Raw genomic sequence first — 16,724 nt, 5'->3', positions numbered from 1 at the left:
AGTGATGGTGTGTGTGTGTACATGTGTGATGGTGTGTGTGTGTGTGTGTGATGTGTGTGTGTGTGTGTGTGTGTGAGTGATGTGTGTGTGTGTCCATGTGAGAGTGATGGTGTGTGTGTGTGTGTGATGGTGTGTGTGTACATGTGAGAGTGATGGTGTGTGTGTGTACATGTGAGAGTGATGGTGTGTGTGTACATGTGTGTGTACATATGAGAGTGATGGTGTGTGTGTACATGTGAGAGTGATGGTGTGTGTGTACATATGAGTGATGGTGTGTGTGTACATAGAGTGATGGTGTGTGTGTAGTGTGTGTGTCATATGAGAGTGATGGTGTGTGTGTACATAGAGTGATGGTGTGTGTGTCCATAGAGTGATGGTGTGTGTGTACATAGAGTGATGGTGTGTGTGTACATATGAGAGTGATGGTGTGTGTGTACATAGAGTGACGGTGTGTGTGTGTATATGAGAGTGATGGTGTGTGTGTGTGTGTGTGTGTGTGTGTGTGTGTGTGTGTGTGTGTGTGTGTGTGTGTGTGTGTGTGTGTGTGTGTGTGTGTGTGTGTGTGTGTGTGTGTACATAAGAGTGATGGTGTGTGTGTGTGTGTGTGGTGTGTGTACATATGAGAGTGATGGTGTGTGTGTGTGTGTGAGTGTGTGTGTGTGTGTGTGTGTGTACATATGAGAGTGATGGTGTGTGTGTGTGTGTGTGTGTGTACATAGAGTGAGTGATGATGTGTGTGTGTGTGTGTGTGTGTACATATGGTGTGTGTGTGTGTGTACATATGAGTGATGGTGTGTGTGTGTGTGTATGTACATGTGTGTATGTATGTGTGTGTGTGTGTGTGTGTGTGTGTGTGTATGTATGTATGTATGTATGTATGTATGTATGTGTGTGTCTCACCTCCAGCCAGACCACTACAGTAGGGCCGTCCCACTGGGCGAAGGGAAGACTCTGCCTGCGAGCCTCCTCCAGCAACTCATGCCTACAACAACACACATGGTTAGAGAGAGAGACACACACACACAGAGAGAGAGAGAGAGAACCCGTTTCACCTAACACACACCTCAACCTGCACACCATGAAAACACAGTACCTCACACACACATGCACACACACACTGTTGTAAACATGCCGAGGTAAAAGAGAGAGAAAGCTGAGGATTTTAACCCTGCGGCAGGTCAGACCTAGAGAGAGAGGGAGAGAGAAAGACCGACCCCAGCTCATTTCCAGAACATTCTGGCCATGTAAACAGGTCAGAAGTTTAAAAGCATGTGACCACTTCAAAGCTTGGCAGGAGTCCCATTTAAATTAATACATTTGGTGGACGACTCCCGTTTCCTCAGTCTAGAAGGAGACCCACCTTTATGCCAAGCCACTGTTACATAACCAGTATCTTTGTGGCCAACAGACTAAAGGCATCATGGGAAATGTAGTTCACACAACGGTTCAATACTAGGGGAAAACGTGTGTTAGAATGCATCCATAAGACAACAGTCAGTAGAGGACACAATACATGCAGCAAAATACATGGGGGAAAAAAACTTTGTGTATTTTTGTGTGTAATATATTTTGGTCCACAAGATGGCACCATCCACTACTTAATTCTAATAGCAGCATCGCATTAACCTGTGGAAAGATACCACTAGTATCCGACCGAGAAACCTGGCAAGACTGACTCCGTGTCTTAGTGGTCACTTCCAGGGGTTGTTAGTCTACCAAACACGTTGTGTTTACCAAACACGTGACAAAATATAACATTTGAATTCAGGAAGTACACTGAAAATCCTATTCTCTACCGTGCTTTTCAAATTAGGACATTTTGGAATTGAGTTGACTTTCTGAATTGACACCAACCCTGATAAGATCATCCTAGAACCTTAACACCGGAAGAGGCTCAGAGAAAGCTTAGTAAAAACAGCAGGTAGACACATTCCTGTTAGTTGAGATGGTACTGTAGGTATAGCAGAGAGGAAAACACATCAGATCTGAGGAGAGCTGGTGAGGAGAGCTGGGGAGGAGAGCTGGGGAGGGCAGCATGAAGCCAACTGTTTAGAGCCAGAGAGGGCAAAGCAACAAGCAACATGGAGGAGATGACTCACCCTGTCGTTGGACTACAGATGGAATGAGAGAGGGATGAAATAAGAGTCAGAATCAGCTAAATAAAAAGAACTGAAGCCAATTAAAAATAACCTAACTAGGCATAGGAGAGATCCTGGTGGCGATGGCCAATGAGAACCAAGCTTAGACTCCTGGTGGCGATGGCCAATGAGAACCAAGCTTGGACTCCTGGTGGCGATGGCCAATGAGAACCAAGCTTGGACTCCTGGTGGCGATGGCCAATGAGAACCAAGCTTAGACTCCTGGTGGCGATGGCCAATGAGAACCAAGCTTAGACTCCTGGTGGCGATGGCCAATGAGAACCAAGCTTGGACTCCTGGTGGCGATGGCCAATGAGAACCAAACTTGGACTCCTGGTGGCGATGGCCAATGAGAACCAAGCTTGGACTCCTGGTGGCGATGGCCAATGGAGAACCAGTCTTTGACTGTATCAAACTAACGTAGATCTATCAAAAGTGTCATCAAATGATTGCTTCAAAACACCAAACTAATTCAACCGCCTTATATTTGAAAGACATACAGCTATGATAAAGTCACCCCTTGGTTACCTAAAGAAAAAAGGGGGACATTAGTTCAGAATGAATGAAAGTGAAATGGAAGCCTGGCTGATACACTGCATCACATCAAGCTGAACTAGAAGCATGAAGCTGTACAAACACACAGGGCTGGTTTCCCAGACACAGGTAGAGTCCACCTCTGCACTAACAAGCATTCATTAATAGGAGACCGGGAAACTGGCCCTTACAAAATCACATCCTGGCAGTGTGGCTGAGGAGTTGCAGTGAATTGTATGATGGGAGATCGAGTTTGTGTGGACGGGACGGGCATGAGACCAGGGAGGGAAAGCATGGAGCATGAGACCAGGACCCTGGGAGGGACAGCATGGGGCATGAGACCAGGACCCTGGGAGGGACAGCATGGGGCATGAGACCAGGACACTGGGAGGGACAGCATGGGGCATGAGACCAGGACCCTGGGAGGGACAGCATGGGGCATGAGACCAGGACAATGGGAGGGACAGCATGGGGCATGAGACCAGGACAATGGGAGGGACAGCATGGGGCATGAGACCAGGACCCTGGGAGGGACAGCATGGGGCATGAGACCAGGACACTGGGAGGGACAGCATGGGGCATGAGACCAGGACCCTGGGAGGGACAGCATGGGGCATGAGACCAGGACCCTGGGAGGGACAGCATGGGGCATGAGACCAGGACCCTGGGAGGGACAGCATGGGGCATGAGACCAGGACAATGGGAGGGACAGCATGGGGCATGAGACCAGGGAGGGAAAGCATGGAGCATGAGACCAGGACACTGGGAGGGACAGCATGGGGCATGAGACCAGGACCCTGGGAGGGACAGCATGGGGCATGAGACCAGGGAGGGAAAGCATGGAGCATGAGACCAGGACACTGGGAGGGACAGCATGGGGCATGAGACCAGGACCCTGGGAGGGACAGCATGGGGCATGAGACCAGGACCCTGGGAGGGACAGCATGGGGCATGAGACCAGGACAATGGGAGGGACAGCATGGGGCATGAGACCAGGACCCTGGGAGGGACAGCATGGGGCATGAGACCAGGACACTGGGAGGGACAGCATGGGGCATGAGACCAGGACCCTGGGAGGGACAGCATGGGGCATGAGACCAGGACAATGGGAGGGACAGCATGGGGCATGAGACCAGGACCCTGGGAGGGACAGCATGGGGCATGAGAACAGGACACTTGGAGGGACAGCATGGGGCATGAGACCAGGACCCTGGGAGGGACAGCATGGGGCATGCGGCATGCGACCAGGACCCTGGGAGGGACAGCATGGGGCATGAGACCAGGACCCTGGGAGGGACAGCATGGGGCATGAGACCAGGACCCTGGGAGGGACAGCATGGGGCATGAGGCCAGGGAGGGACAGCATGGGGCATGAGACCAGGACCCTGGGAGGGACAGCATGGGGCATGAGACCAGGACCCTGGGAGGGACAGCATGGAGCATGAGACCAAGACCCTGGGAGGGACAGCATGGAGCATGAGATCAGGGAGGGACAGCATGGGGCATGAGACCAGGACCCAGGGAGGGACATCATGGAGCATGAGATCAGGGAGGGACAGCATGGGGCATGAGACCAAGACCCTGGGAGGGACAGCATGGGGCATGAGACCAGGACCCAGGGAGGGACATCATGGAGCATGAGATCAGGGAGGGACAGCATGGGGCATGAGACCAGGACCCTGGGAGGGACAGCATGGGGCATGAGACCAGGACCCAGGGAGGGACATCATGGAGCATGAGATCAGGACCCAGGGAGGGACATCATGGAGCATGAGATCAGGGAGGGACAGCATGGGGCATGAGACCAGGACCCTGGGAGGGACAGCATGGGGCATGAGACCAGGACCCTGGGAGGGACAGCATGGGGCATGAGACCAGGACCCTGGGAGGGACAGCATGGGGCATGAGACCAGGACCCTGGGAGGGACAGCATGGGGCATGAGATCAGGGAGGGACAGCATGGGGCATGAGACCAGGACCCAGGGAGGGACATCATGGAGCATGAGATCAGGGAGGGACAGCATGGGGCATGTGACCAGGGAGGGACAGCATGGGGCATGAGACCTGGACCCTGGGAGGGACAGCATGGGGCATGAGACCAGGACCCAGGGAGGGACATCATGGAGCATGAGATCAGGGAGGGACAGCATGGGGCATGAGACCAGGACCCTGGGAGGGACAGCATGGAGCATGAGACCAGGGAGGGACAGCATGGAGCATGAGACCAGGGAGGGACAGCATGGAGAGGGGACATGAGACCAGGGAGGGACAGCATGGAGCATGAGACCAGGCAGGGACAGCATGGAGCATGAGACCAGGACCCTGGGAGGGACAGCATGGGGCATGAGACCAGGGAGGGACAGCATGGGGCATGAGACCAGGACCCTGGGAGGGACAGCATGGAGAGGGGACATGAGACCAGGACCCTGGGAGGGACAGCATGGAGCATGAGACCAGGACCCTGGGAGGGACAGCATGGAGAGGGGACATGAGAGCAGGGAGGGACAGCATGGAGAGGGGACATGGGACCAGAGAGGGACAGCATGGAGAGGGGACATGGGACCAGAGAGGGACAGCATGGAGAGGGGACATGAGACCAGGGAGGGACAGCATGGAGAGGGTACATGAGACCAGGGAGGGACAGCATGGAGCTGGGACATGAGACCAGGGTGGGACAGCATGGAGCGGGAACAGGAGACCAGGGAGGGACAGCATGGAGTGGGGACATGAGACCAGGGAGGGACAGCATGGAGCAGGGACATGAGACCAGGGAGGGACAGCATGGAGCAGGGACATGAGACCAGGGAGGGACAGCATGGAGTGGGGACATGGGACCAGGGAGGGACAGCATGGAGAGGGGACATGAGACCAGGGAGGGACAGCATGGAGAGGGGACATGAGACCAGGGAGGGACAGCATGGAGTGGGGACATGAGACCAGGGAGGGACAGCATGGAGCGGGGACATGAGACCAGGGAGGGACAGCATGGAGCGGGGACATGAGACCAGGGAGGGACAGCATGGAGAGGGGACATGAGACCAGGGAGGGACAGCATGGAGAGGGGACATGAGACCAGGGAGGGACAGCATGGAGAGGGGACATGAGACCAGGGAGGGACAGCATGGAGAGGGGACATGAGACCAGGGAGGGACAGCATGGAGAGGGGACATGAGACCAGGGAGGGACAGCATGGAGTGGGGACATGAGACCAGGGTGGGACAGCATGGAGAGGGGGCTGTGTGTGAGAGAGCGAGTGGCAGTGTGCTGCACGGCAGGGTGAGCCACAGGGCTGTTAGAGTGCTGGGGTCAGATCTACAACGGACATATAGAACACACAAGCATAAAAAGCAGCATGGCTGGAGCCATCAACCAGACCTATCTGAGCAAGATTGACCTCTCTAGTACAGCAAGATCTATGGTTGATCGAGTAGATTCATATCTATTGGATGGAAGCAGAAAACACCAGTCCCTCTCCTGTTACCGAGACGGAACCAGTCCCTCTCCTGTTACCGAGACGGAACCAGTCCCTCTCCTGTTACCGAGACGGAACCAGTCCCTCTCCTGTTACCGAGACGGAACCAGTCCCTCTCCTGTTACCGAGACGGAACCAGTCCCTCTCCTGTTACCGAGACGGAACCAGTCCCTCTCCTGTTACCGAGACGGAACCAGTCCCTCTCCTGTTACCGTTAGTCCCTCTCCTGTTAGACGGAGTCCCTCTCCTGTTACCAGTCCCTCTCCTGTTACCTGAGACGGAACCAGTCCCTCTCCTGTTACCTGTTACGGGAACCAGTCCCTCTCCTGTTAACTAGTTAGTCCCTCTACTGTTAACGGAACCAGTCCCTCTATCTTCTGTTAACTAGACGGAACCAGTCCCTCTACCACTAGTACTATCTTCTGTAACTAGACGGAACCAGTCTCTCTACCACTAGTACTATCTTCTGTTAACTAGACGGAACCAGTCTCTCTACCACTAGTACTATCTTCTGTTAACTAGATGGAACCAGTCTCTCTACCACTAGTACTATCTTCTGTTAACTAGACGGAACCAGTCTCTCTACCACTAGTACTATCTTCTGTTAACTAGACGGAACCAGTCTCTCTACCACTAGTACTATCTTCTGTTAACTAGACGGAACCAGTCTCTCTACCACTAGTACTATCTTCTGTTAACTAGATGGAACCAGTCTCTCTACCACTAGTACTATCTTCTGTTAACTAGATGGAACCAGTCTCTCTACCACTAGTACTATCTTCTGTTAACTAGATGGAACCAGTCTCTCTACCACTAGTACTATCTTCTGTTAACTAGATGGAACCAGTCTCTACCACTAGTACTATCTTCTGTTAACTAGATGGAACCAGTCTCTCTACCACTAGTACTATCTTCTGTTAACTAGATGGAACCAGTCTCTCTACCACTAGTACTATCTTCTGTTAACTAGACGGAACCAGTCTCTCTACCACTAGTACTATCTTCTGTTAACTAGTCCAGTCTCTACCACTAGTACTATCTTCTGTTAACTAGATGGAACCAGTCTCTACCACTAGTACTATCTTCTGTTAACTAGATGGAACCAGTCTCTCTACCACTAGTACTATCTTCTGTTAACTAGATGGAACCAGTCTCTCTACCACTAGTACTATCTTCTGTTAACTAGATGGAACCAGTCTCTCTACCACTAGTACTATCTTCTGTTAACTAGATGGAACCAGTCTCTCTACCACTAGTACTATCTTCTGTTAACTAGATGGAACCAGTCTCTCTACCACTAGTACTATCTTCTGTTAACTAGATGGAACCAGTCTCTCTACCACTAGTACTATCTTCTGTTAACTAGATGGAACCAGTCTCTCTACCACTAGTACTATCTTCTGTTAACTAGATGGAACCAGTCTCTCTACCACTAGTACTATCTTCTGTTAACTAGATGGAACCAGTCTCTAGTACTATCTTCAACTAGTGGACTATCTATCTTCTGTTAACTAGATGGAACCAGTCTCTCTACCACTAGTACTATCTTCTGTTAACTAGATGGAACCCACTAGTCTATCTTCTACCACTAGTACTATCTTCTGTTAACTAGATGGAACCAGTCTCTCTAGTACTATCCACTAGTACTATCTTCTGTTAACTAGATGGAACCAGTCTCTCTACCACTAGTACTATCTTCTGTTAACTAGATGGAACCAGTCTCTCTCTTCCACTAGTACTATCTTCTGTTAACTAGATGGAACCAGTCTCTACCACTAGTACTATCTTCTGTTAACTAGATGGAACCAGTCTCTACCACTAGTACTATCTTCTGTTAACTAGATGGAACCAGTCTCTACCACTAGTACTATCTTCTGTTAACTAGATGGAACCAGTCTCTACCACTAGTACTATCTTCTGTTAACTAGATGGAACCAGTCCCTCTACCACTAGTACTATCTTCTGTTAACTAGATGGAACCAGTCTCTCTACCACTAGTACTATCTTCTGTTAACTAGATGGAACCAGTCTCTCTACCACTAGTACTATCTTCTGTTAACTAGATGGAACCAGTCTCTCTACCACTAGTACTATCTTCTGTTAACTAGATGGAACCAGTCTCTACCACTAGTACTATCTTCTGTTAACTAGATGGAACCAGTCCCTCTACCACTAGTACTATCTTCTGTTAACTAGATGGAACCAGTCCCTCTACCACTAGTACTATCTTCTGTTAACTAGATGGAACCAGTCTCTCTACCACTAGTACTATCTTCTGTTAACTAGATGGAACCAGTCTCTCTACCACTAGTACTATCTTCTGTTAACTAGATGGAACCAGTCTCTCTACCACTAGTACTATCTTCTGTTAACTAGATGGAACCAGTCTCTCTCTTCCACTAGTACTATCTTCTGTTAACTAGATGGAACCAGTCTCTCTCTTCCACTAGTACTATCTTCTGTTAACTAGATGGAACCAGTCTCTCTACCACTAGTACTATCTTCTGTTAACTAGATGGAACCAGTCTCTCTACCACTAGTACTATCTTCTGTTAACTAGATGGAACCAGTCTCTCTACCACTAGTACTATCTTCTGTTAACTAGATGGAACCAGTCTCTCTACCACTAGTACTATCTTCTGTTAACTAGATGGAACCAGTCCCTCTACCACTAGTACTATCTTCTGTTAACTAGATGGAACCAGTCTCTCTACCACTAGTACTATCTTCTGTTAACTAGATGGAACCAGTCTCTCTACCACTAGTACTATCTTCTGTTAACTAGATGGAACCAGTCTCTCTACCACTAGTACTATCTTCTGTTAACTAGATGGAACCAGTCTCTCTACCACTAGTACTATCTTCTGTTAACTAGATGGAACTTCTCTACCACTAGTACTATCTTCTGTTAACTAGATGGAACCAGTCTCTACCACTAGTACTATCTTCTGTTAACTAGATGGAACCAGTCCCTCTACCACTAGTACTATCTTCTGTTAACTAGATGGAACCAGTCTCTCTACCACTAGTACTATCTTCTGTTAACTAGATGGAACCAGTCTCTCTACCACTAGTACTATCTTCTGTTAACTAGATGGAACCAGTCTCTCTACCACTAGTACTATCTTCTGTTAACTAGATGGAACCAGTCTCTACCACTAGTACTATCTTCTGTTAACTAGATGGAACCAGTCCCTCTACCACTAGTACTATCTTCTGTTAACTAGATGGAACCAGTCTCTCTACCACTAGTACTATCTTCTGTTAACTAGATGGAACCAGTCTCTCTACCACTAGTACTATCTTCTGTTAACTAGTGGAACCATCTTCTACCACTAGTACTATCTTCTGTTAACTAGATGGAACCAGTCTCTCTACCACTAGTACTATCTTCTGTTAACTAGATGGAACCAGTCCCTCTACCACTAGTACTATCTTCTGTTAACTAGATGGAACCAGTCCCTCTACCACTAGTACTATCTTCTGTTAACTAGATGGAACCAGTCTCTCTACCACTAGTACTATCTTCTGTTAACTAGATGGAACCAGTCTCTCCACTACTTCACTAGTACTATCTTCTGTTAACTAGATGGAACCAGTCTCTCTACCACTAGTACTATCTTCTGTTAACTAGATGGAACCAGTCTCTCTACCACTAGTACTATCTTCTGTTAACTAGATGGAACCAGTCTCTCTACCACTAGTACTATCTTCTGTTAACTAGATGGAACCAGTCCCTCTACCACTAGTACTATCTTCTGTTAACTAGATGGAACCAGTCCCTCTACCACTAGTACTATCTTCTGTTAACTAGATGGAACCAGTCTCTCTACCACTAGTACTATCTTCTGTTAACTAGATGGAACCAGTCTCTCTACCACTAGTACTATCTTCTGTTAACTAGATGGAACCAGTCTATCTCTACCACTAGTACTATCTTCTGTTAACTAGATGGAACCAGTCTCTACCACTAGTACTATCTTCTGTTAACTAGATGGAACCAGTCTCTACCACTAGTACTATCTTCAACTAGTACTATCTATCTTCTTAACTAGATGGAACCAGTCTCTCTACCACTAGTACTATCTTCTGTTAACTAGATGGAACCAGTCTCTCTACCACTAGTACTATCTTCTGTTAACTAGATGGAACCAGTCTCTACCACTAGTACTATCTTCTGTTAACTAGATGGAACCAGTCCCTCTACCACTAGTACTATCTTCTGTTAACTAGATGGAACCAGTCTCTCTACCACTAGTACTATCTTCTGTTAACTAGATGGAACCAGTCTCTCTACCACTAGTACTATCTTCTGTTAACTAGATGGAACCAGTCTCTCTACCACTAGTAACTATCTTCTGTTATCTTCTGTTACTAGATGGAACCAGTCTATCTCTACCACTAGTACTATCTTCTGTTAACTAGATGGAACCAGTCTCTACCACTAGTACTATCTTCTGTTAACTAGATGGAACCAGTCTCTCTAACCAGTCTAGATGGAACTCTCTACTACCACTAGTACTATCTTCTGTTAACTAGATGGAACCAGTCTCTCTACCACTAGTACTATCTTCTGTTAACTAGATGGAACCAGTCTCTCTACCACTAGTACTATCTTCTGTTAACTAGATGGAACCAGTCTCTCTACCACTAGTACTATCTTCTGTTAACTAGATGGAACCAGTCTCTACCACTAGTACTATCTTCTGTTAACTAGATGGAACCAGTCTCTCTACCACTAGTACTATCTTCTGTTAACTAGATGGAACCAGTCTCTCTACCATCTTCTGTTAGTACTATCTTTCTGTTAACTAGATGGAACCAGTCCCTCTACCACTAGTACTATCTTCTGTTAACTAGATGGAACCAGTCTCTCTACCACTAGTACTATCTTCTGTTAACTAGATGGAACCAGTCTCTCTACCACTAGTACTATCTTCTGTTAACTAGATGGAACCAGTCTCTCTACCACTAGTACTATCTTCTGTTAACTAGATGGAACCAGTCTCTCTACCACTAGTACTATCTTCTGTTAACTAGATGGAACCAGTCTCTCTACCACTAGTACTATCTTCTGTTAACTAGATGGAACCAGTCTCTACCACTAGTACTATCTTCTGTTAACTAGATGGAACCAGTCTCTACCACTAGTACTATCTTCTGTTAACTAGATGGAACCAGTCTCTACCACTAGTACTATCTTCTGTTAACTAGATGGAACCAGTCTCTCTACCACTAGTACTATCTTCTGTTAACTAGATGGAACCAGTCTCTCTACCACTAGTACTATCTTCTGTTAACTAGATGGAACCAGTCCCTCTACCACTAGTACTATCTTCTGTTAACTAGATGGAACCAGTCCCTCTACCACTAGTACTATCTTCTGTTAACTAGATGGAACCAGTCTCTCTACCACTAGTACTATCTTCTGTTAACTAGATGGAACCAGTCCCTCTACCACTAGTACTATCTTCTGTTAACTAGATGGAACCAGTCTCTCTACCACTAGTACTATCTTCTGTTAACTAGATGGAACCAGTCTCTCTACCACTAGTACTATCTTCTGTTAACTAGATGGAACCAGTCTCTCTACCACTAGTACTATCTTCTGTTAACTAGATGGAACCAGTCTCTCTACCACTAGTACTATCTTCTGTTAACTAGATGGAACCAGTCTCTCTACCACTAGTACTATCTTCTGTTAACTAGATGGAACCAGTCTCTCTACCACTAGTACTATCTTCTGTTAACTAGATGGAACCAGTCTCTACCACTAGTACTATCTTCTGTTAACTAGATGGAACCAGTCTCTCTACCACTAGTACTATCTTCTGTTAACTAGATGGAACCAGTCTCTACCACTAGTACTATCTTCTGTTAACTAGATGGAACCAGTCCTCTACCACTAGTACTATCTTCTGTTAACTAGATGGAACCAGTCTCTCTACCACTAGTACTATCTTCTGTTAACTAGATGGAACCAGTCTCTACCACTAGTACTATCTTCTGTTAACTAGATGGAACCAGTCTCTCTACCACTAGTACTATCTTCTGTTAACTAGATGGAACCAGTCTCTCTACCACTAGTACTATCTTCTGTTAACTAGATGGAACCAGTCTCTCTACCACTAGTACTATCTTCTGTTAACTAGATGGAACCAGTCTCTCTACCACTAGTACTATCTTCTGTTAACTAGATGGAACCAGTCTCTACCACTAGTACTATCTTCTGTTAACTAGATGGAACCAGTCTCTACCACTAGTACTATCTTCTGTTAACTAGATGGAACCAGTCTCTACCACTAGTACTATCTTCTGTTAACTAGATGGAACCAGTCTCTCTACCACTAGTACTATCTTCTGTTAACTAGATGGAACCAGTCTCTACCACTAGTACTATCTTCTGTTAACTAGATGGAACCAGTCTCTACCACTAGTACTATCTTCTGTTAACTAGATGGAACCAGTCTCTCTACCACTAGTACTATCTTCTGTTAACTAGATGGAACCAGTCTCTCTACCACTAGTACTATCTTCTGTTAACTAGATGGAACCAGTCTCTCTACCACTAGTACTATCTTCTGTTAACTAGATGGAACCAGTCTCTCTACCACTAGTACTATCTTCTGTTAACTAGATGGAACCAGTCTCTACCAGTACTATCTTCTGTTAACTCTCTCTACCACTAGTACTATCTTCTGTTAACTAGATGGAACCAGTCTCTACCACTAGTACTATCTTCTTCTGTTAACTAGATGGAACCAGTCTCTCTACCACTAGTACTATCTTCTGTTAACTAGATGGAACCAGTCTCTACCACTACCACTAGTACTATCTTCTGTTAACTAGATGGAACCAGTCTCTACCACTAGTACTATCTTCTGTTAACTAGATGGAACCAGTCTCTACCACTAGTACTATCTTCTGTTAACTAGATGGAACCAGTCTCTACCACTAGTACTATCTTCTGTTAACTAGATGGAACCAGTCTCTCTACCACTAGTACTATCTTCTGTTAACTAGATGGAACCAGTCTCTCTACCACTAGTACTATCTTCTGTTAACTAGATGGAACCAGTCTCTCTACCACTAGTACTATCTTCTGTTAACTAGATGGAACCAGTCTCTCTACCACTAGTACTATCTTCTGTTAACTAGATGGAACCAGTCTCTACCACTAGTACTATCTTCTGTTAACTAGATGGAACCAGTCTCTCTACCACTAGTACTATCTTCTGTTAACTAGATGGAACCAGTCTCTACCACTAGTACTATCTTCTGTTAACTAGATGGAACCAGTCTCTACCACTAGTACTATCTTCTGTTAACTAGATGGAACCAGTCTCTACCACTAGTACTATCTTCTTCTGTTAACTAGATGGAACCAGTCTCTACCACTAGTACTATCTTCTGTTAACTAGATGGAACCAGTCTCTACCACTAGTACTATCTTCTGTTAACTAGATGGAACCAGTCTCTACCACTAGTACTATCTTCTGTTAACTAGATGGAACCAGTCTCTACCACTAGTACTATCTTCTGTTAACTAGATGGAACCAGTCTCTACCACTAGTACTATCTTCTGTTAACTAGATGGAACCAGTCTCTACCACTAGTACTATCTTCTGTTAACTAGATGGAACCAGTCTCTACCACTAGTACTATCTTCTGTTAACTAGATGGAACCAGTCTCTACCACTAGTACTATCTTCTGTTAACTAGATGGAACCAGTCTCTACCACTAGTACTATCTTCTGTTAACTAGATGGAACCAGTCTCTACCACTAGTACTATCTTCTGTTAACTAGATGGAACCAGTCTCTACCACTAGTACTATCTTCTGTTAACTAGATGGAACCAGTCTCTACCACTAGTACTATCTTCTGTTAACTAGATGGAACCAGTCTCTACCACTAGTACTATCTTCTGTTAGATGGAACCAGTCTCTCTACCACTAGTACTATCTTCTGTTAACTAGATGGAACCAGTCTCTACCACTAGTACTATCTTCTGTTAACTAGATGGAACCAGTCTCTACCACTAGTACTATCTTCTGTTAACTAGATGGAACCAGTCTCTACCACTAGTATCTTCTATCTTCTGTTAACTAGATGGAACCAGTCTCTACCACTAGTACTATCTTCTGTTAACTAGATGGAACCAGTCTCTACCACTAGTACTATCTTCTGTTAACTAGATGGAACCAGTCTCTACCACTAGTACTATCTTCTGTTAACTAGATGGAACCAGTCTCTACCACTAGTACTATCTTCTGTTAACTAGATGGAACCAGTCTCTACCACTAGTACTATCTTCTGTTAACTAGATGGAACCAGTCTCTACCACTAGTACTATCTTCTGTTAACTAGATGGAACCAGTCTCTACCACTAGTACTATCTTCTGTTAACTAGATGGAACCAGTCTCTACCACTAGTACTATCTTCTGTTAACTAGATGGAACCAGTCTCTACCACTAGTACTATCTTCTGTTAACTAGATGGAACCAGTCTCTCTACCACTAGTACTATCTTCTGTTAACTAGATGGAACCAGTCTCTACCACTAGTACTATCTTCTGTTAACTAGATGGAACCAGTCTCTCTCTTCCACTAGTACTATCTTCTGTTAACTAGATGGAACCAGTCTCTACCACTAGTACTATCTTCTGTTAACTAGATGGAACCAGTCTCTACCACTAGTACTATCTTCTGTTAACTAGATGGAACCAGTCTCTACCACTAGTACTATCTTCTGTTAACTAGATGGAACCAGTCTCTACCACTAGTACTATCTTCTGTTAACTAGATGGAACCAGTCTCTCTACCACTAGTACTATCTTCTGTTAACTAGATGGAACCAGTCTCTACCACTAGTACTATCTTCTGTTAACTAGATGGAACCAGTCTCTACCACTAGTACTATCTTCTGTTAACTAGATGGAACCAGTCTCTACCACTAGTACTATCTTCTGTTAACTAGATGGAACCAGTCTCTACCACTAGTACTATCTTCTGTTAACTAGACTGGAACCAGTCTCTACCACTAGTACTATCTTCTGTTAACTAGATGGAACCAGTCTCTACCACTAGTACCTATCTTCTGTTAACTAGATGGAACCAGTCTCTCTACCACTAGTACTATCTTCTGTTAACTAGATGGAACCAGTCTCTACCACTAGTACTATCTTCTGTTAACTAGATGGAACCAGTCTCTACCACTAGTACTATCTTCTGTTAACTAGATGGAACCAGTCTCTACCACTAGTACTATCTTCTGTTAACTCCAGTTCTGTAGTAATCTTCTGTTAACTAGATGGAACCAGTCTCTCTACCACTAGTACTATCTTCTGTTAACTAGATGGAACCAGTCTCTACCACTAGTACTATCTTCTGTTAACTAGATGGAACCAGTCTCTACCACTAGTACTATCTTCTGTTAACTAGATGGAACCAGTCTCTCTACCACTAGTACTATCTTCTGTTAACTAGATGGAACCAGTCTCTCTACCACTAGTACTATCTTCTGTTAACTAGATGGAACCAGTCTCTCTACCACTAGTACTATCTTCTGTTAACTAGATGGAACCAGTCTCTACCACTAGTACTATCTTCTGTTAACTAGATGGAACCAGTCTCTCTACCACTAGTACTATCTTCTGTTAACTAGATGGAACCAGTCTCTACCACTAGTACTATCTTCTGTTAACTAGATGGAACCAGTCTCTACCACTAGTACTATCTTCTGTTAACTAGATGGAACCAGTCTCTCTACCACTAGTACTATCTTCTGTTAACTAGATGGAACCAGTCTCTACCACTAGTACTATCTTCTGTTAACTAGATGGAACCAGTCTCTACCACTAGTACTATCTTCTGTTAACTAGATGGAACCAGTCTCTACCACTACCTTCTGTTAACTAGATAACTATCTTCTTCTGTTAACTAGATGGAACCAGTCTCTCCCACTAGTACTATCTTCTGTTAACTAGATGGAACCAGTCTCTCTACCACTAGTACTATCTTCTGTTAACTAGATGGAACCAGTCTCTACCACTAGTACTATCTTCTGTTAACTAGATGGAACCAGTCTCTCTACCACTAGTACTATCTTCTGTTAACTAGATGGAACCAGTCTCTCTACCACTAGTACTATCTTCTGTTAACTAGATGGAACCAGTCTCTACCACTAGTACTATCTTCTGTTAACTAGATGGAACCAGTCTCTACCACTAGTACTATCTTCTGTTAACTAGATGGAACCAGTCTCTACCACTAGTACTATCTTCTGTTAACTAGATGGAACCAGTCTCTACCACTAGTACTATCTTCTGTTAACTAGATGGAACCAGTCTCTACCACTAGTACTATCTTCTGTTAACTAGATGGAACCAGTCTCTACCACTAGTACTATCTTCTGTTAACTAGATGGAACCAGTCTCTACCACTAGTACTATCTTCTGTTAACTAGATGGAACCAGTCTCTACCACTAGTACTATCTTCTGTTAACTAGATGGAACCAGTCTCTACCACTAGTACTATCTTCTGTTAACTAGATGGAACCAGTCTCTACCACTAGTACT

At 45.5% G+C, this 16,724-nt stretch overlaps 1 protein-coding gene and 1 long non-coding RNA gene across 2 annotated transcripts in view; both read right to left on the bottom strand.

Moving 5' to 3' along the window:
- Window positions 1-16,724, bottom strand: part of ppfia1 (PTPRF interacting protein alpha 1) — a 97,182-nt gene that overhangs the window by 13,427 nt on the left and 67,031 nt on the right. The window contains exon 21 of the mRNA XM_052502042.1: window positions 901-982. Coding sequence (XP_052358002.1) covers window positions 901-982 — 82 coding nt within the window. The remainder of the gene's footprint in view (window positions 1-900; window positions 983-16,724) is intronic.
- LOC127918815 (uncharacterized) lies at window positions 7,788-15,409 on the bottom strand. The gene is made up of 3 exons (XR_008100901.1): window positions 15,237-15,409; window positions 14,695-15,019; window positions 7,788-8,578 (listed from the first exon to the last, which is right to left on the bottom strand). It is a non-coding gene; the product is annotated as an uncharacterized LOC127918815 (long non-coding RNA).

This window comes from Oncorhynchus keta, unplaced genomic scaffold (genome assembly GCF_023373465.1).
Source record: "Oncorhynchus keta strain PuntledgeMale-10-30-2019 unplaced genomic scaffold, Oket_V2 Un_contig_1495_pilon_pilon, whole genome shotgun sequence".
NCBI lineage: Eukaryota > Metazoa > Chordata > Actinopteri > Salmoniformes > Salmonidae > Oncorhynchus > Oncorhynchus keta.
Note: the sequence above shows the minus strand (reverse complement) of the source record. Positions and strands in the feature narration are given on the sequence as shown.